We start from the raw sequence: 21598 nt of genomic DNA on the forward strand, positions 1-21598 counted from the left end.
GGGAGGAGAACAAGAGAGATAGAACAGCTGGTTATAGTCTGGGAGGGAGGAGAACAGGAGAGATAGAACAGCTGGTTATATCCTGGGAGAGAAGGGACACAAGGGGGGGGGACAGAACACCTGGTTATACCCTGGGAGACAAGGGACACAAAGCGGGGACAGAACACCTGGTTATACCCTGGGAGAGAAGGGACACAAAGGGGGGGGGGAGAACACCTGGTTATACCCTGGGAGACAAGGGATACAAAGGGGGGGGGGACACCTGGTTATACCCTGGGAGAGAAGGGACACCTGGTTATACCCTGGGAGACAAGGGACACAAAGGGGGGGGGACAGAACACATCAGTGGACAACCAGAGTTACCACAGTTGTTGACACTAAAACTTTGTGACAAACTATCGCTAGAAGACGCTGGAGCCCTGTGGAGGCATTCTATTGGTCTGCCAATACCACAGCATGAACTTTGTAGAGCCCACAACTGCACCATGGGGAAACACTACCATAAATGGAAATGTGAGGTGAAAGGGACAATCTGTACTAAGGTTGAAAAAGTCCAGTAAACTTTCAAAACATTCCCAGGTTTTCCAGAAATCCTGGTAGGAGGATTCCCGAATTTTCTTCTTATTCCATTATGATTCTAGGCATTTTCTAACCGGGATTTCTGGAAAACCTAGGAATTCTGGGAAAGTTAGCAGAATTTTGCATCCCTAATCTGTACCTTACCTTTGGGCAGGTTGTTAATATTGAAGGTACTCCTAACTGGGTAGCAGGACTGTCCGTTGCCCCCACACTGCAGACAGGGGTCCTCCTGCTGGGGGGACTCCAGCATGTTGTCACAGCCCAGACGCTGGAGGGGGAAGGGGGGCAGAGAGAAGGAGAGAGACAAGGATATGGGTTAGATGGATAGAGTATGGGTTAGGTGGATAGAGTATGGGTTAGATAGATAGAGTATGGGTTAGATAGATAGAGTATGGGTTAGATGGATAGAGTATGGGTTAGATGGATAGAGTATGGGTTAGATGGATAGAGTATGGGTTAGATGGATAGAGTATGGGTTAGATGGATAGAGTACGGGTTAGATAGATAGAGTATGGGTTAGATAGATAGAGTATGGGTTAGATGGATAGAGTATGGGTTAGATAGATAGAGTATGGGTTAGATGGATAGAGTATGGGTTAGATGGATAGAGTACGGGTTAGATAGATAGAGTATGGGTTAGATAGATAGAGTATGGGTTAGATGGATAGAGTATGGGTTAGATGGATAGAGTATGGGTTAGATGGATAGAGTATGGGTTAGATGGATAGAGTATGGGTTAGGTGGATAGAGTATGGGTTAGGTGGATAGAGTATGGGTTAGATGGATAGAGTATGGGTTAGATGGATAGAGTATGGGTTAGGTGGATAGAGTATGGGTTAGGTGGATAGAGTATGGGTTAGATAGATAGAGTATGGGTTAGATAGATAGAGTATGGGTTAGATGGATAGAGTATGGGTTAGGTGGATAGAGTATGGGTTAGATAGATAGAGTATGGGTTAGATGGATAGAGTATGGGTTAGATAGATAGAGTATGGGTTAGATAGATAGAGTATGGGTTAGATGGATAGAGTATTGGTTAGGTGGATAGAGTATGGGTTAGGTGGATAGAGTATGGGTTAGGTGGATAGAGTATGGGTTAGATGGATAGAGTATGGGTTAGATAGATAGAGTATGGGTTAGATGGATAGAGTATGGGTTAGATAGATAGAGTATGGGTTAGATAGATAGAGTACGGGTTAGATAGATAGAGTATGGGTTAGATAGATAGAGTATGGGTTAGATGGATAGAGTATGGGTTAGGTGGATAGAGTATGGGTTAGATAGATAGAGTATGGGTTAGATGGATAGAGTATGGGTTAGATAGATAGAGTATGGGTTAGATAGATAGAGTATGGGTTAGATAGATAGAGTATGGGTTAGATGGATAGAGTATGGGTTAGATAGATAGAGTATGGGTTAGATAGATAGAGTACGGGTTAGATAGATAGAGTATGGGTTAGATGGATAGAGTATGGGTTAGATAGATAGAGTATGGGTTAGATAGATAGAGTACGGGTTAGATAGATAGAGTATGGGTTAGATGGATAGAGTATGGGTTAGATAGATAGAGTATGGGTTAGATAGATAGAGTACGGGTTAGATAGATAGAGTATGGGTTAGGTGGATAGAGTATGGGTTAGATAGATAGAGTATGGGTTAGATGGATAGAGTATGGGTTAGATAGATAGAGTATGGGTTAGATAGATAGAGTATGGGTTAGATGGATAGAGTATGGGTTAGGTGGATAGAGTATGGGTTAGATAGATAGAGTATGGGTTAGATAGATAGAGTATGGGTTAGATGGATAGAGTATGGGTTAGATGGATAGAGTATGGGTTAGGTGGATAGAGTATGGGTTAGGTGGATAGAGTATGGGTTAGATAGATAGAGTATGGGTTAGATGGATAGAGTATGGGTTAGGTGGATAGAGTATGGGTTAGGTGGATAGAGTATGGGTTAGATGGATAGAGTATGGGTTAGATGGATAGAGTATGGGTTAGATGGATGGAGTATGGGTTAGATGGATAGAGTATGGGTTAGGTGGATAGAGTATGGGTTAGATGGATAGAGTATGGGTTAGGTGGATAGAGTATGGGTTAGATGGATAGAGTATGGGTTAGATGGATAGAGTATGGGTTAGATAGATAGAGTATGGGTTAGATGGATAGAGTATGGGTTAGATAGATAGAGTATGGGTTAGATAGATAGAGTATGGGTTAGATGGATAGAGTATGGGTTAGATGGATAGAGTATGGGTTAGATAGATAGATTATGGGTTAGATGGATAGAGTATGGGTTAGATAGATAGAGTATGGGTTAGATGGATAGAGTATGGGTTAGATAGATAGAGTATGGGTTAGATAGATAGAGTATGGGTTAGGTGGATAGAGTATGGGTTAGATAGATAGAGTATGGGTTAGATAGATAGAGTATGGGTTAGATAGATAGAGTATGGGTTAGATGGATAGAGTATGGGTTAGGTGGATAGAGTATGGGTTAGATAGATAGAGTATGGGTTAGGTGGATAGAGTATGGGTTAGATAGATAGAGTATGGGTTAGATAGATAGAGTATGGGTTAGATGGATAGAGTACGGGTTAGGTGGATAGAGTATGGGTTAGATAGATAGAGTATGGGTTAGATGGATAGAGTATGGGTTAGATGGATAGAGTATGGGTTAGATGGATAGAGTATGGGTTAGATGGATAGAGTACGGGTTAGATGGATAGAGTATGGGTTAGATAGATAGAGTATGGGTTAGATAGATAGAGTATGGGTTAGATGGATAGAGTACGGGTTAGGTGGATAGAGTACGGGTTAGGTGGATAGAGTATGGGTTAGATGGATAGAGTATGGGTTAGATGGATAGAGTATGGGTTAGATGGATAGAGTATGGGTTAGATGGATAGAGTATGGGTTAGGTGGATAGAGTACGGGTTAGGTGGATAGAGTACGGGTTAGGTGGATAGAGTACGGGTTAGATGGATAGAGTATGGGTTAGATGGATAGAGTATGGGTTAGGTGGATAGAGTATGGGTTAGATGGATAGAGTATGGGTTAGATGGATAGAGTATGGGTTAGATGGATAGAGTATGGGTTAGATGGATAGAGTATGGGTTAGATGGATAGAGTATGGGTTAGATGGATAGAGTATGGGTTAGATGGATAGAGTATGGGTTAGATGGATAGAGTATGGGTTAGATGGATAGAGTATGGGTTAGATAGATAGAGTATGGGTTAGATAGATAGAGTATGGGTTAGATAGATAGAGTATGGGTTAGATGGATAGAGTATGGGTTAGATGGATAGAGTATGGGTTAGATGGATAGAGTATGGGTTAGATGGATAGAGTATGGGTTAGATGGATAGAGTATGGGTTAGATAGATAGAGTATGGGTTAGATAGATAGAGTATGGGTTAGATAGATAGAGTATGGGTTAGATGGATAGAGTATGGGTTAGATGGATAGAGTATGGGTTAGATGGATAGAGTATGGGTTAGATGGATAGAGTATGGGTTAGGTGGATAGAGTATGGGTTAGGTGGATAGAGTATGGGTTAGATAGATAGAGTATGGGTTAGATGGATAGAGTATGGGTTAGATGGATAGAGTATGGGTTAGATGGATAGAGTACGGGTTAGATGGATAGAGTATGGGTTAGATGGATAGAGTACGGGTTAGATGGATAGAGTATGGGTTAGATAGATAGAGTATGGGTTAGATGGATAGAGTATGGGTTAGATGGATAGAGTATGGGTTAGATAGATAGAGTATGGGTTAGATAGATAGAGTATGGGTTAGATGGATAGAGTATGGGTTAGATGGATAGAGTATGGGTTAGATGGATAGAGTACGGGTTAGATGGATAGAGTATGGGTTAGATGGATAGAGTACGGGTTAGATGGATAGAGTATGGGTTAGATAGATAGAGTATGGGTTAGATGGATAGAGTATGGGTTAGATGGATAGAGTATGGGTTAGATAGATAGAGTATGGGTTAGATGGATAGAGTATGGGTTAGATGGATAGAGTATGGGTTAGATGGATAGAGTACGGGTTAGATGGATAGAGTATGGGTTAGATAGATAGAGTATGGGTTAGGTGGATAGAGTATGGGTTAGATGGATAGAGTATGGGTTAGATGGATAGAGTATGGGTTAGGTGGATAGAGTATGGGTTAGATGGATAGAGTATGGGTTAGATAGATAGAGTATGGGTTAGATGGAAAGAGTATGGGTTAGATGGATAGAGTATGGGTTAGATGGATAGAGTACGGGTTAGATGGATAGAGTATGGGTTAGATAGATAGAGTATGGGTTAGGTGGATAGAGTATGGGTTAGATGGATAGAGTATGGGTTAGATGGATAGAGTATGGGTTAGATGGATAGAGTATGGGTTAGATAGATAGAGTATGGGTTAGATGGATAGAGTATGGGTTAGATGGATAGAGTATGGGTTAGATGGATAGAGTATGGGTTAGATGGATAGAGTATGGGTTAGATAGATAGAGTATGGGTTAGATGGATAGAGTATGGGTTAGATAGATAGAGTACGGGTTAGATGGATAGAGTATGGGTTAGATGGATAGAGTATGGGTTAGATGGATAGAGTATGGGTTAGGTGGATAGAGTATGGGTTAGATGGATAGAGTATGGGTTAGATGGATAGAGTATGGGTTAGATGGATAGAGTATGGGTTAGATGGATAGAGTATGGGTTAGATAGATAGAGTATGGGTTAGGTGGATAGAGTATGGGTTAGATAGATAGAGTATGGGTTAGATAGATAGAGTATGGGTTAGATGGATAGAGTATGGGTTAGATAGATAGAGTATGGGTTAGATAGATAGAGTATGGGTTAGATGGATAGAGTATGGGTTAGATAGATAGAGTATGGGTTAGGTGGATAGAGTATGGGTTAGATGGATAGAGTATGGGTTAGATGGATAGAGTATGGGTTAGATAGATAGAGTATGGGTTAGATAGATAGAGTATGGGTTAGATAGATAGAGTATGGGTTAGATGGATAGAGTATGGGTTAGATGGATAGAGTATGGGTTAGATGGATAGAGTATGGGTTAGATAGAGTATAGGTTAGATGATTATGGATACAAAAAGAAACAGCCACAGAAAGATAGATACTAGACCTAGGGGGAAAGATAGATACTAGATAAATACTAGACCTAGGGGGAATGATAGATACTAGATAGATACTAGACCTAGGGGGAAAGATAGATACTAGATAAATACTAGACCTAGGGGGAATGATAGATACTAGATAGATACTAGACCTAGGGGGAAAGATAGATACTAGATAAATACTAGACCTAGGGGGAAAGGTAGATACTAGATAGATACTAGACCTAGGGGGAATGATAGATACTAGATAGATACTAGACCTAGGGGGAAAGATAGATACTAGATAGATACTAGACCTAAGGGGAAAGATAGATACTAGATAGATACTAGAAAGATACTAGACCTAGGGGTGAAAGATAGATACTAGACCTAGGGGTGAAAGATAGATACTAGATAGATACTAGATAGATACTAGACCTAAGGGGAAATATAGATACTAGACCTAAGGGGAAAGATAGATACTAGATCTAAGGGAAAAGATAGATACTAGAAAGATACTAGATCTAAGGGGAAAGATAGATACTAGATAGATGATCTTATTACAGCAGGGTTCCCTTTCTGGCAGCCCACCTGCTCTTATTACAGCAGGGTTCCCTTTCTGGCAGCCCACCTGCTCTTATTACAGCAGGGTTCCCTATCTGGCAGCCCACCTGCTCTTACTACAGCAGGGTTCCCTTTCTGGCAGCCCACCTGCTCTTATTACAGCAGGGTTCCCTATCTGGCAGCCCACCTGCTCTTATTACAGCAGGGTTCCCTTTCTGGCAGCCCACCTGCTCTTATTATAGCAGGGTTCCCTATCTGGCAGCCCACCTGTACTTATTGCAGCAGGGTTCCCTATCTGGCAGCCCACCTGCTCTTATTACAGCAGGGTTCCCTATCTGGCAGCCCACCTGCTCTTATTACAGCAGGGTTCCCTATCTGGCAGCCCACCTGCTCTTATTACAGCAGGGTTCCCTTTCTGGCAGCCCACCTGCTCTTATTACAGCAGGGTTCCCTTTCTGGCAGCCCACCTGCTCTTACTACAGCAGGGTTCCCTATCTGGCAGCCCACCTGCTCTTATTACAGCAGGGTTCCCTATCTGGCAGCCCACCTGCTCTTATTACAGCAGGGTTCCCTATCTGGCAGCCCACCTGCTCTTATTACAGCAGGGTTCCCTTTCTGGCAGCCCACCTGCTCTTATTACAGCAGGGTTCCCTGATATAGAAAGCAGCTGTTGCTTAGCGACGTGTCGTGATCGTGAGGTGATATAGAAAGCAGCTGTTGCTTAGCGACGTGTCGTGATCGTGAGGTGATATAGAAAGCAGCTGTTGCTTAGCGACGTGTCTCTACCTGAAAATACATGATCTTAGTGATTGATAGTTGCTATTCAGCAGTCATAAAACAAAGCCTTATTTACTTTGAACAACTACTAAAATAGTGATTTTGTCAGACAGCATGAATAATTTTATTTTGTGTTGTTACAGCATTCTACCCACATACTACATAGTTAAAAATATTATATAACTGTAATTATTTTTCAATAATCGAACCGAAACCTAAACGACCTCAAAAAGCATTAATCGCTCGGCGCTAACGCACACACACAAAGCCTACCTTACAGACACCGTCCACACACACACAAAGCCTACCTTACAGACACCGTCCACACACACACAAAGCCTACCTTACAGACACCGTCCACACACACACAAAGCCTACCTTACAGACACCGTCCACACACACGTCTTTCCTCCCGGGGTGGCAGGAGGTCCCGTCAACCACAGCTGTCTTGTGGCGGTAGAAGAAGTTCTCTCCTCTGGGTATACAGTTCAGCTCACAAGGGTTGTCAGCTGGTGGGGCGAGACGCACACACACACACACACACACACACACACACACACACACACACACACACACACGCACGCACACACACAAGAACACACACACACACGCACGCACACACACAAGAACACACACACACACACACACATATACACACACATTCATTTGACCGTTTCTCATTTGTAGTCATCATAACTTAAGCAGTAATATATTTAAATGGTCAGCTGAACATTGCTGTTCAGTTCACTGTATTCCAAGTCAACACACATACAATATACTATCATTACCAAACCTTACACCCCTAGTTACAGTATAGAGTCATTACCAAACCTTACACCCCTAGTTACAGTATAGAGTCATTACCAAACCTTACACCCCTAATTACAGTATAGAGTCATTACCAAACCTTACACCCCTAATTACAGTATAGAGTCATTACCAAACCTTACACCCCTAATTACAGTATAGAGTCACTACCAAACCTTATAACCCTAATGACAGTATAGAGTCATTACCAAACCTTACACCCCTAATGACAGTATAGAGTCATTACCAAACCTTACACCCCTAATTACAATATACTATCATTACCAAACATTACACCCCTAATTACAATATACTATCATTACCAAACCTTACACCCCTAATTACAGTATAGAGTCATTGTTACGTTCCCCAGTTTATGTGTTGTAGTTTGTGTATTTGCATGTGTTTATTTCAGGAAATGGCTTCCTGAAATCCCTCAAGCAGCTGATTGGTCGACTCCATGGCTAATTGGAGAGCTGACCCCGCCCCCTCGTCAAGACGCAGCTGTCTCCAAGTACCCATTTAATCTGAAGCTATATAAAAGCCAGTGTTCTGTTCAGGAGAGGGAGATTTGCTGGGAAGTCATTGCAGAGAGATTGATTGTGATAGGTAGATTTTGCTGGTGGTTCATTGCTGGGAGGTCATTGCAGAGCGATTGAATGTGATAGGTAGATTTTGCTGGAGGTTGATTTTGATAGGAGTTCATTGCTGGGAAGTTGGTATGTTTTGTGAGTTTGTTGCTCAGATAGAGCTTATTTGATGTCCTGTGTTTCTCAGTTTGTTTGTGAAATTGTTTAATATTCTGTTTCATTTGTTCCCAGGGGGAAAGGGGAAGGCACCTTGGGAGTGCTTAGGCAAGAGGCCCGCGGGCATACATATACCCGTACTATATTCACTGTCTAGGCACACTAGGTAAGACCTGAGCGGACCACCCCCTGTATTTTGGTTGGTGCTAAATTAGGTAAGTAGTGGGTAGGCAGGTAAGATAGGAGAGGGGGGGGGGCTTTGAGATTTACTTTCTTTGCTTTGGTTCCGTCCAGCCCCTTTTCCCCATATTACCGTGTAAAGGAATAAAGTCCTTGTAAACGGTACCACATTCTGCCTGTTGTCATCCTTACTCCCACCTACAGTCCATACCTCTTTCACTTCACAGAGAGTTTAGTTGTAGCAGGGTGTTGCGTTCCCTCTTCATTGAGGCGTGCGTAACAGTCACTACCAAACCTTATACCCCTAATGACTTGCCCAAATTCTCCTGTCCTGACTCACCTCCATAGTATGGGAGCTGTATAAAGCCCCGGCCCTCAGGCCCTCCTGACTCACCTCCATAGTATGGGAGCTGTATAAAGCCCCGGCCCTCAGGCCCTCCTGACTCACCTCCATAGTATGGGAGCTGTATAAAGCCCCGGCCCTCAGGCCCTCCTGACTCACCTCCATAGTATGGGAGCTGTATAAAGCCCCGGGCCCTCAGGCCCTCCTGACTCACCTCCATAGTATGGGAGCTGTATAAAGCCCCGGCCCTCAGGCCCTCCTGACTCACCTCCATAGTATGGGAGCTGTATAAAGCCCCGGGCCTTCAGGCCCTCCTGACTCACCTCCATAGTATGGGAGCTGTATAAAGCCCCGGCCCTCAGGCCCTCCTGACTCACCTCCATAGTATGGGAGCTGTATAAAGGACCGGCCCTCAGGCCCTCCTGACTCACCTCCATAGTATGGGAGCTGTATAAAGCCCCGGCCCTCAGGCCCTCCTGACTCACCTCCATAGTATGGGAGCTGTATAAAGACCCGGCCCTCAGGCCCTCCTGACTCACCTCCATAGTATGGGAGCTGTATAAAGCCCCGGGCCCTCAGGCCCTCCTGACTCACCTCCATAGTATGGGAGCTGTATAAAGCCCCGGCCCTCAGGCCCTCCTGACTCACCTCCATAGTATGGGAGCTGTATAAAGCCCCGGCCCTCAGGCCCTCCTGACTCACCTCCATAGTATGGGAGCTGTATAAAGCCCCGGCCCTCAGGCCCTCCTGACTCACCTCCATAGTATGGGAGCTGTATAAAGCCCCGGGCCCTCAGGCCCTCCTGACTCACCTCCATAGTATGGGAGCTGTATAAAGCCCCGGGCCCTCAGGCCCTCCTGACTCACCTCCATAGTATGGGAGCTGTATAAAGCCCCGGCCCTCAGGCCCTCCTGACTCACCTCCATAGTATGGGAGCTGTATAAAGCCCCGGCCCTCAGGCCCTCCTGACTCACCTCCATAGTATGGGAGCTGTATAAAGCCCTGGGCCCTCAGGCCCTCCTGACTCACCTCCATAGTATGGGAGCTGTATAAAGCCCCGGGCCCTCAGGCCCTCCTGACTCACCTCCATAGTATGGGAGCTGTATAAAGCCCCGGCCCTCAGGCCCTCCTGACTCACCTCCATAGTATGGGAGCTGTATAAAGCCCCGGCCCTCAGGCCCTCCTGACTCACCATAGTATGGGAGCTGTATAAAGCCCCGGGCCCTCAGGCCCTCCTGACTCACCTCCATAGTATGGGAGCTGTATAAAGCCCCGGCCCTCAGGCCCTCCTGACTCACCTCCATAGTATGGGAGCTGTATAAAGCCCCCGGGCCCTCAGGCCCTCCTGACTCACCTCCATAGTATGGGAGCTGTATAAAGCCCCCGGGCCCTCAGGCCCTCCTGACTCACCTCCATAGTATGGGAGCTGTATAAAGCCCCGGGCCCTCAGGCCCTCCTGACTCACCTCCATTGTATGAGAGCTGTATAAAGCCCCGGCCCTCAGGCCCTCCTGACTCACCTCCATAGTATGGGAGCTGTATAAAGCCCCGGGCCCTCAGGCCCTCCTGACTCACCTCCATAGTATGGGAGCTGTATAAAGCCCCGGCCCTCAGGCCCTCCTGACTCACCTCCATAGTATGGGAGCTGTATAAAGCCCCAGGCCCTCAGGCCCTCCTGACTCACCTCCATAGTATGGGAGCTGTATAAAGCCCCGGCCCTCAGGCCCTCCTGACTCACCTCCATAGTATGGGAGCTGTATAAAGCCCCGGGCCCTCAGGCCCTCCTGACTCACCTCCATAGTATGGGAGCCATTTGTATCGTTTTCCCTGGAAGTCAGATCCGTCAAACTGAGAACACTGTTCCTCTCTGAAGTCTCTGGATCCCCCTGGGCAGTCCTGTGTGACACACCATGAGAGGGATGGGGTTAGAGGTTAGAGGTCAGGAGTCAGAGCATTGGCAGTATAGACAGTGCACTATTGTATAACACCTTCCAATGTCTCGGTATGAACTCAACACATAGAACGGACGGTATAGTTGATCCCTTTAATAAAAACATGAGCTGTTGCAGAGAGAAGTATTTCATGTGGAGGTAATGACTAACGGAGAATAAACTATTCGCTCTATAACAACTGATCTGACAACTGTGAGAGAGTTACACCAACAGTAAGTCTATGTAAATACAGACATAAATGTATTATATCTATCAGAGAGGATGACATACAGACAGAGAGGATGACGTACAGACAGGAGGAACATCCAGAGGTGACTATCTATCAGAGAGGATGACGTACAGACAGGAGGAACAGAGGTGACTATCTATCAGAGAGGATGATGTACAGACAGAGAGGATGACGTACAGACAGGAGGAACAGAGGTGACTATCTATCAGAGAGGATGATGTACAGACAGAGAGGATGACGTACAGACAGGAGGAACATCCAGAGGTGACTATCTATCAGAGAGGATGACGTACAGACAGGAGGAACAGAGGTGACTATCTATCAGAGAGGATGATGTACAGACAGAGAGGATGACGTACAGACAGGAGGAACAGAGGTGACTATCTATCAGAGAGGATGATGTACAGACAGAGAGGATGACGTACAGACAGGAGGAACAGAGGTGACTATCTATCAGAGAGGATGACGTACAGACAGAGAGGATGACGTACAGACAGGAGGAACAGAGGTGACTATCTATCAGAGAGGATGATGTACAGACAGAGAGGATGACGTACAGACAGGAGGAACATCCAGAGGTGACTATCTATCAGAGAGGATGACGTACAGACAGGAGGAACAGAGGTGACTATCTATCAGAGAGGATGATGTACAGACAGAGAGGATGACGTACAGACAGGAGGAACATCCAGAGGTGACTATCTATCAGAGAGGATGACGTACAGACAGGAGGAACAGAGGTGACTATCTATCAGAGAGGATGATGTACAGACAGAGAGGATGACGTACAGACAGGAGGAACAGAGGTGACTATCTATCAGAGAGGATGACGTACAGACAGAGAGGATGACGTACAGACAGGAGGAACAGAGGTGACTATCTATCAGAGAGGATGATGTACAGACAGAGAGGATGACGTACAGACAGGAGGAACATCCAGAGGTGACTATCTATCAGAGAGGATGACGTACAGACAGGAGGAACAGAGGTGACTATCTATCAGAGAGGATGATGTACAGACAGAGAGGATGACGTACAGACAGGAGGAACATCCAGAGGTGACTATCTATCAGAGAGGATGACGTACAGACAGGAGGAACAGAGGTGACTATCTATCAGAGAGGATGATGTACAGACAGAGAGGATGACGTACAGACAGGAGGAACAGAGGTGACTATCTATCAGAGAGGATGATGTACAGACAGAGAGGATGACGTACAGACAGGAGGAACAGAGGTGACTATCTATCAGAGAGGATGATGTACAGACAGAGAGGATGACGTACAGACAGGAGGAACAGAGGTGACTATCTATCAGAGAGGATGACGTACAGACAGGAGGAACAGAGGTGACTATCTATCAGAGAGGATGATGTACAGACAGAGAGGATGACGTACAGACAGGAGGAACAGAGGTGACTATCTATCAGAGAGGATGATGTACAGACAGAGAGGATGACGTACAGACAGGAGGAACAGAGGTGACTATCTATCAGAGAGGATGATGTACAGACAGAGAGGATGACGTACAGACAGGAGGAACAGAGGTGACTATCTATCAGAGAGGATGACGTACAGACAGAGAGGATGACGTACAGACAGGAGGAACAGAGGTGACTATCTATCAGAGAGGATGACGTACAGACAGAGAGGATGACGTACAGACAGGAGGAACAGAGGTGACTATCTATCAGAGAGGATGACGTACAGACAGAGAGGAACATCCAGAGGTGACTATCTATCAGAGAGGATGATATACAGACAGGACGAACAGAGGTGACTATCTATCAGAGAGGATGACGTACAGACAGAGAGGATGACGTACAGACAGGAGGAACAGAGGTGACTATCTATCAGAGAGGATGACGTACAGACAGAGAGGAACATCCAGAGGTGACTATCTATCAGAGAGGATGACGTAGAGACAGAGAGGAACAGAGGTGACTATCTATCAGAGAGGATGTCGTACAGACCGAGAGGAACATCCAGAGGTGACTATCTATCATCAATCATGGTGAGAAGAGGGTTTAATGGGTGAACCACAGGAACGTACCTGACCTGATCAAGACCCACATAGTAAAGCCTTAAGGATTAAGAAGCTGTGAATCAGATTGAAAACACCTCTAAAGGAAGTACTTAGGCACTACACCAAGAATGTTGTTTACCTGGATGTTACATGAGCGGTAGGACTTGTCTGGCCCCACACAGTTGTTCCCTCCATCAGTCCTACCGACCAAGAAACAGAGAAAACAACCAAGTTATTCATTGATTAAACCAGTTCTGTTCTGTCTTGCCACGACATGTTTAGCATGACAATGACCTAGGACTTGGCAAGACAGCACAAACAGATCTGGGACCAGGCTATGTTCAGTGGGCTCAGAGCTCCAAGTTGAAGTTCATCCTAGGTACAGATCGGGGACTTAGCCTCCTCCCCCCTCCTCTTACTCCTCCTCCTCCCCTTCCTCCTCCTCCTTTGCATTCCTCTCCTCCTCTTCATCATCCTCTTCTTCCTCCTCTTCTTCCTTCTATTCCTCAACTTCCTCCTCCTCTTCTTCCTCCTCCTCCTCCTCCTCAACTTCCCCCCCTCCTCTTTTTCCTCTTCCTCAACTTCCTCCTCTTCTTCCTCCTCCTCTTCTTCCTTCTCCTCTTCCTCCTCCTCTTCTTCCTTCTATTCCTCTTCCTCCTCCTCTTCCTTCTATTCCTCCTCCTCCTCCTCTTCTTCCTCCCCCTCTTCTTCCTCCTCCTCTTCTTCCTTCTATTCTTCTTCTTCCTTCTCCTCTTCCTCCTCCTCTTCTTCCTTCTATTCCTCTTCCTCCTCCTCTTCCTTCTATTCCTCCTCCTCCTCCTCTTCTTCCTCCCCCTCTTCTTCCTCCTCCTCTTCTTCCTTCTATTCCTCCTCCTCCTCCTCTTCCTCATCCTCCTCATCCTCCACCTATATCAGCACCCAGGCTACAGGCAGCTAACCATGAGGCAGCTAATTGTTTTGGTCTACATCCCAAATGGCAGCCCATTCCGTCCCTGTATAGTGCACGACCCAGAGCTTTATGGGCCCTGGTCAAAGTCGTGTAGTACATAGATGATAGGATTCCATTTGGGACAGAACCTTGGAGTTGTGTCCCTACAAGAGCGTTGGTTTCCTTCAGTATGTACAGGGTGAAATCGCCTGGCCTACACGCTGATCCTGGGTCAGTTTAGCATTTTCCCCACAGGTGAGGCTAGGTGCAGGGGAAGCTGATCGTAGATCTGCATGGCGGTGTTGGTAAGGACTGGTATTTAGAGGATTGGTACTAGGAGCCAAGCTGAGGCCTATTTCCCCTCCAGGCCTGCTGTGTCATCCACCAAGGCAGTCTGTCTACATCATCTTATTCATTATGATGTGAAAGGCCAAACTGATCCTAAATCAGCACTCACCTACTCAGATACTTTGTAGATACAGGCAGTGTTTAATCCCAGGCTTGTTATGCCTCAGGCTCAATACCAGACATGTTCCACCTTTCATGACTTGATGAGTAAGAGGCTGAACCAGGAACATGTAAGGGTTGGGTAGTGTTCTCTCTCCGGGATCTAAAGCCTGAAGCTACGGTGTTATTCAGTTCATCCAGGCTCTTCCTCCCCCTCCTCTTCCTCCTCCTCCGTTTCACACTGTGCTGTTTGAACAACATGGCAAAGGTAAATAGAATGATTGTCTCCCAATTAGCTCCCTGTTTCCTTTATAGTGCCCTACTGTTGACCAGAGTCCTTTACAGTATAGTGCCCTACTGTTGACCAGAGTCCTTTACAGTATAGTGCCCTACTGTTGACCAGAGTCCTCTACAGTATAGTGCCCTACTGTTGACCAGAGTCCTTTACAGTATAGTGCCCTACTGTTGACCAGAGTCCTTTACAGTATAGTGCCCTACTGTTGACCAGAGTCCTCTACAGTATAGTGACCTACTGTTGACCAGAGTCCTCTACAGTATAGTGCCCTACTGTTGACCAGAGTCCTTTACAGTATAGTGCCCTACTGTTGACCAGAGTCCTTTACAGTATAGTGCCCTACTGTTGACCAGAGTCCTCTACAGTATAGTGCCCTACTGTTGACCAGAGTCCTTTACAGTATAGTGCCCTACTGTTGACCAGAGTCCTCTACAGTATAGTGCCCTACTGTTGACCAGAGTCCTCTACAGTATAGTGCCCTACTGTTGACCAGAGTCCTCTACAGTATAGTGCCCTACTGTTGACCAGAGTCCTTTACAGTATAGTGCCCTACTGTTGACCAGAGTCCTCTACAGTATAGTGCCCTACTGTTGACCATCCCTTTACAGTATAGTGCCCTACTGTTGACCAGTCCTATACAGTATAGTGCCCTACTGTTGACCAGAGTCCTTTACAGTATAGTGCCCTACTGTTGACCAGTCCTTTACAGTATAGTGCCCTACTGTTGACCAGAGTCCTCTACAGTATAGTGCCCTACTGTTGACCAGTCCTATACAGTATAGTGCCCTACTGTTGACCAGTCCTCTACAGTATAGTGCCCTACTGTTGACCAGAGTCCTAAGGGCCCTGTTCATAAGAAGGGCACTACATAAGGTAAATAGTGTCATTAGGGACGTAGACAAACAGTTCAAGTCAACAGCGTGATGGCCTGTAATAATGGAAAGTAAAGGGTGTGGCCTCTGACTAATGTTCCTGATGAGACACCAGACAGGAGCCGGGTAAGGCCGAGGCTGGGCTGGCGTCCCAGAGGTTCCCGCTACTTGCCTCTCATGCATGGTTCACCCCGAGGGCAGGCTGTCTGACTGTGTAGGTGGAGCAGTGGCAACATGAATGATAAAGGTTTTAAACTGTTTAACCATCGCCATGGCGACAGGGCGTGGATGGACATAAAGGCACAATAGAGCTCTCTCTGTTTCTCTCTCTCTCTCTGTTTCTCTCTCTCTCTGTGTCGCTCTCTGTTTCTCTCTCTCTCTGTGTTTATCTGTGTTTCTCTCTCTCTTTCTGTCTCTCTCTCTCTGTGTTTCTCTCTATCTCTCTCTCTGTGTTTCTCTCTATCTCTCTCTCTCTCTCTCTCTCTCTTTCTGTCTCTCTCTCTCTCTTTCTGTCTCTCTCTCTCTGTGTTTCTCTCTCTCTCTCTCTGTGTTTCTCTCTATCTCTCTCTCTCTGTGTTTCTCTCTATCTCTCTCTCTCTCTCTCTCTCTTTCTGTCTCTCTCTCTCTCTTTCTGTCTCTCTCTCTCTGTGTTTCTCTCTATCTCTCTCTCTGTGTTTCTCTCTATCTCTCTCTCTCTCTCTCTCTTTCTGTCTCTCTCTCTCTCTTTCTGTCTCTCTCTCTCTCTGTGTTTCTCTCTCTCTCTCTCTCTCTCTCTTTCACATGTGCTGAATCAAATACACTACATACAGAAACACAACACTTCAAATGAATGGATTCAGCTATTTCAGACCCTCTGCTGACAGCCGTATAAAATCGAGCACACTGCCACGCAACGTCAACACAAGAACTGGGTTTCCAAACAGCACCATGAGCAGTGCCAAGCGTCGGCTGGAGTGGTGTAAAGCTATTGGACTCCGGAGCAGTGGAAACGCCTTCTCTGGAGTGATGATGAATCACGCTTCACCATCTAACGGTACAACGGATGAATCTGAGTTTGGCGGATGCCAGGAGAATGCTACCTGCCTCAATTCATAATGCCAACTGTAAAGTTTGGTGGAGGAGGAATAATGGTCTGGGGCTGTTTTTCATGGTTCGGGCCCCTTAGTTCCAGTGAAGGGAAATTTTTACGCTAAAGCATACAACAACATTCTAGATGATTCTGTGCTTTCAACTTAGTGGCAACAGTTTGGGGAAGGTCCTTTCCTGTTTCAGCATCACAGTGCCCCCCCCCCCCCCCCCCCCCCCCCGTGCACAAAGCGAGGTCCATACAGAAATGTTTTGTTGAGATCGGTGTGGAAGAACTTGACTGGCCTGCACAGAGCCCTGATCTCAACCTCATCGAACATCATTGGGATGAATTGGAACGCCAACTGCGAGCCAGGCCTAATCGCCCAACATCAGTACCCGCCCTCACTTATGCTCTTGTGGCTGAATGGAAGCAAGTCCCCACATCAATGTTCCAACATCTAGTGGAAAGCCTTCCCAGAAGAGTTGAGGCTGTTATAGCAGCAATGTTCCAACATCTAGTAGAAAGCCTTCCCAGAAGAGTGGAGGCTGTTATAGCAGCAATGTTCCAACATCTAGTGGAAAGCCTTCCCAGAAGAGTGGAGGCTGTTATAGCAGCAATGTTCCTACATCTAGTGGAAAGCCTTCCCAGAAGAGTGGAGGCTGTTATAGCAGCAATGTTCCAACATCTAGTGGAAAGCCTTCCCAGAAGAGTGGCGGCTGTTATAGCAGCAATGTTCCAACATCTAGTGGAAAGCCTTCCCAGGAGAGTGGAGGCAGTTATAGCAGCAATGTTCCTACATCTAGTGGAAAGCCTTCCCAGAAGAGTGGAGGCTGTTATAGCAGCAATGTTCCAACATCTAGTGGAAAGCCTTCCCAGAAGAGTGGAGGCTGTTATAGCAGCAATGTTCCTACATCTAGTGGAAAGCCTTCCCAGGAGAGTGGAGGCTGTTATAGCAGTAATGTTCCAACATCTAGTGGAAAGCCTTCCCAGAAGAGTGGAGGCTGTTATAGCAGCAATGTTCCAACATCTAGTGGAAAGCCTTCCCAGGAGAGTGGAGGCTGTTATAGCAGCAATGTTCCTACATCTAGTGGAAAGCCTTCCCAGAAGAGTGGAGGCTGTTATAGCAGCAATGTTCCTACATCTAGTGGAAAGCCTTCCCAGAAGAGTGGAGGCTGTTATAGCAGCAATGTTCCTACATCTAGTGGAAAGCCTTCCCAGAAGAGTGGAGGCTGTTATAGCAGCAATGTTCCTACATCTAGTGGAAAGCCTTCCCAGAAGAGTGGAGGCTGTTATAGCAGCAATGTTCCTACATCTAGTGGAAAGCCTTCCCAGAAGAGTGGAGGCTGTTATAGCAGCAATGTTCCTACATCTAGTGGAAAGCCTTCCCAGAAGAGTGGCTGTTATAGCAGCAATGTTCCAACATCTAGTGGAAATCCTTCACAGAAGAGTGGAGGCTGTTATAGCAGCAATGTTCCTACATCTAGTGGAAAGCCTTCCCAGGAGAGTGGAGGCTGTTATAGCAGCAATGTTCCAACATCTAGTGGAAAGCCTTCCCAGAAGAGTGGAGGCTGTTATAGCAGCAATGTTCCTACATCTAGTGGAAAGCCTTCCCAGAAGAGTGGAGGCTGTCAGAGCAGCAAAGGGGGGACCAACTCCATATTAATGCCCGTGAATTTGGAATGAGATGTTGGACGAGCAGGTGTCCACATACTTTTGGTCATGTAGCGTCTGTGTTGTGATATTTCTATGTCTTTGTCGACAGACAATCATTTTGCTGTTCCAAAATAAATAATTCAAAATACAAGAACCTACATGTGAAATGAACCACGACATCAGTGAGCTGTGTTTCAGCACGTCTAGGTAGCTGTCTCTGTTTGTCTCAGCCCAGAACCCGCAGGCCCAGCCCTCAGCCCAGAAACCGCAGGCCCAGCCCTCAGCCCAGAACCCACAGGCCCAGCCCTCAGACCAGAACCCGCAGGCCCAGCCCTCAGCCCAGAACCCGCAGGCCCAGCCCTCAGCCCAGAACCCGCAGAACCATCCCTCAGCCCAGAACCCGCAGGCCCAGCCCTCAGACCAGAACCCGCAGGCCCAGCCCTCAGCCCAGAACCCACAGGCCCAGCCCTCAGCCCAGAACCCACAGGCCCAGCCCAGAACCCGCAGGCCCAGCCCTCAGACCAGAACCCGCAGGCCCAGCCCTCAGACCAGAACTCGCAGGCCCAGCCCTCAGCCCAGAACCCGCAGGCCCAGCCCTCAGCCCAGAACCCGCAGGCCCAGCCCTCAGCCCAGAACCCGCAGGCCCAGCCCTCAGCCCAGAACCCGCAGGCCCAGCCCTCAGCCCAGAACCCGCAGGCCCAGCCCTCAGCCCAGAACCCGCAGGCCCAGCCCTCAGACCAGAACCCGCAGGCCCAGCCCTCAGCCCAGAACCCACAGGCCCTCAGCCCAGAACCCGCAGGCCCAGCCCTCAGACCAGAACCCGCAGGCCCAGCCCTCAGCCCAGAACCCGCAGGCCCAGCACTCAGCCCAGAACCCGCAGGCCCAGCCCTCAGCCCAGAACCCGCAGGCCCAGCCCACAGCCCAGAACCCGCAGGCCCAGCCCTCAGCCCAGAACCCGCAGGCCCAGCCCTGTAAAAGCACTTTCAGCTTTGAGGTTGTTCCTTTAACACAACACTCATTCCTGACCCATCCCTGCCATCACTCAGGTTACATCCCAAATGGCAACCTATTCCCTATGTAGTGCACTACTTTTGACTAGGGCCCATAGATACAGTGTCAAAAGTAATACAATATGTAGAGAATAGGGTTCCATTTGGGACTCACCCTGAATCTGAATAGGGTTCCATTTGGGATTCACCCTGAATCTGAATAGGGTTCCATTTGGGACTCATTCTCAATCTGAATAGGGTTCCATTTGGGACTCATTCTCAATCTGAATAGGGTTCCATTTGGGACTCATTGTCAATCTGAATAGGGTTCCATTTGGGACTCATTCTCAATCTGAATAGGGTTCCATTTGGGACTCATTCTCAATCTGAATAGGGTTCCATTTGGGACTCACTGCAATCAGGCAGAGAGCTGCTGACTAATGACGGCTTGCAATCCCATCATGAACAGTTAGTTTATCTCTGTCTTTTGGGCAGCACAGATCACAGCTGAAAAAGGGATTAAGGATAAAGTCCCTCATTTACAACCAAGCACCTCGGGAAGGGTTTGTGTTGTTGTGACCTCAATGACCCCTTGAGGATGCAGCTCCTCATCCAATTGGTTGAAGTCTTTTTTGGGGGGGAAGCACATACTGTACTTCAGTTTCGCCTCTCTTCATACGGTACACTGAGATCACATTACAACGAGGAGCAAGAAGGAACATGCAGGCTGGATTCCAGCTCTATGATTTATGGATACAACTCTGAGATAGATACGATGTACCAAGCTGGCAGGACAGGCTGGATATGACCTCTGTCTCTATCCCTCTTCTCTATCCTTCCTCTCTCTTTTTATTTATTTATTAATTTTACCTTCATTTAACTAGGCAAGTCAGTTAAGAACATATTCTTATTTTAAATGACAGCCTACCGGGGAACAGTGGGTTAACTGCCTGTTCAGGGGCAGAACGACAGAACGACCTTGTCAGCTCTGGGATTCGATCTTGCAACCTTTCGGTTACTGGTCCAACGCTCTAACCACTAGCCTACCTGCCGCCTTATATCTCTATCCCTCCTCTCTATCCCTCCTCTCTATCCCTCCTCTCTCTATCCCTCCTCTCTCTATCCCTCCTCTCTCTATCCCTCCTCTCTATCCCTCCTCTCTCTATCCCTCCTCTCTATCCCTCCTCTCTCTATCCCTCCTCTCTATCCCTCCTCTCTATCCCTCCTCTCTCTATCCCTCCTCTCTCTATCCCTCCTCTCTCTATTCCTCCTCTCTATCCCTCCTCTCTCTATCCCTCCTCTCTCTATCCCTCCTCTCTATCCCTCCTCTCTATCCCTCCTCTCTCTATCCCTCCTCTCTCTATCCCTCCTCTCTCTATCCCTCCCTCTCTATCCCTCCTCTCTATCCCTCCTCTCTATCCCTCCTCTCTCTCTAACCAGCTTACTCACATAATCATATGGGTTATAGACCATCATAGTCATCGTCAATACTCCATCACAACAAGCCACAACCACATGAGAACACAAGACAACACCCAACTTAAATATAGAGATCCTATTCAAAGTTAAAGTGCCACTCCCTACAATCTTGCCTGGACACAGTACAATCATAACCACATCCATAACTCCTGGGTGTTCTATATAATCTGATATCATCATAACCACATCCATAACTCCTGGGTGTTCTATATAACCTGATATCATCATAACCACATCCATAACTCCTGGGTGTTCTATATAACCTGATATCATCATAACCACATCCATAACTCCTGGGTGTTCTATATAACCTGATATCATCATAACCACATCCATAACTCCTGGGTGTTCTATATAACCTGATATCATCATAACCACATCCATAACTCCTGGGTGTTCTATATAACCTGATATCATCATAACCACATCCATAACTCCTGGGTGTTCTATATAACCTGATATCATCATAACCACATCCATAACTCCTGGGTGTTCTATATAACCTGATATCATCATAACCACATCCATAACTCCTGGGTGTTCTACATA

General features: G+C 46.8%; 1 protein-coding gene across 2 annotated transcripts in view; it reads right to left on the reverse strand.

Moving 5' to 3' along the window:
- Nucleotides 1-21598, reverse strand: part of paplna (papilin a, proteoglycan-like sulfated glycoprotein) — a 90636-nt gene that overhangs the window by 59447 nt on the left and 9591 nt on the right. For both annotated transcript variants that reach the window (XM_036955386.1, XM_036955387.1), the window contains exons 4-7: nucleotides 13457-13517; nucleotides 10905-11007; nucleotides 7415-7545; nucleotides 724-847 (exon numbers count right to left, since the gene is read on the reverse strand). In XM_036955386.1, coding sequence (XP_036811281.1) covers nucleotides 724-847; nucleotides 7415-7545; nucleotides 10905-11007; nucleotides 13457-13517 — 419 coding nt within the window. The remainder of the gene's footprint in view (nucleotides 1-723; nucleotides 848-7414; nucleotides 7546-10904; nucleotides 11008-13456; nucleotides 13518-21598) is intronic.

The sequence above is a fragment of the Oncorhynchus mykiss genome, chromosome 19, assembly GCF_013265735.2.
Source record: "Oncorhynchus mykiss isolate Arlee chromosome 19, USDA_OmykA_1.1, whole genome shotgun sequence".
In the NCBI taxonomy this organism is placed as follows: domain Eukaryota; kingdom Metazoa; phylum Chordata; class Actinopteri; order Salmoniformes; family Salmonidae; genus Oncorhynchus; species Oncorhynchus mykiss.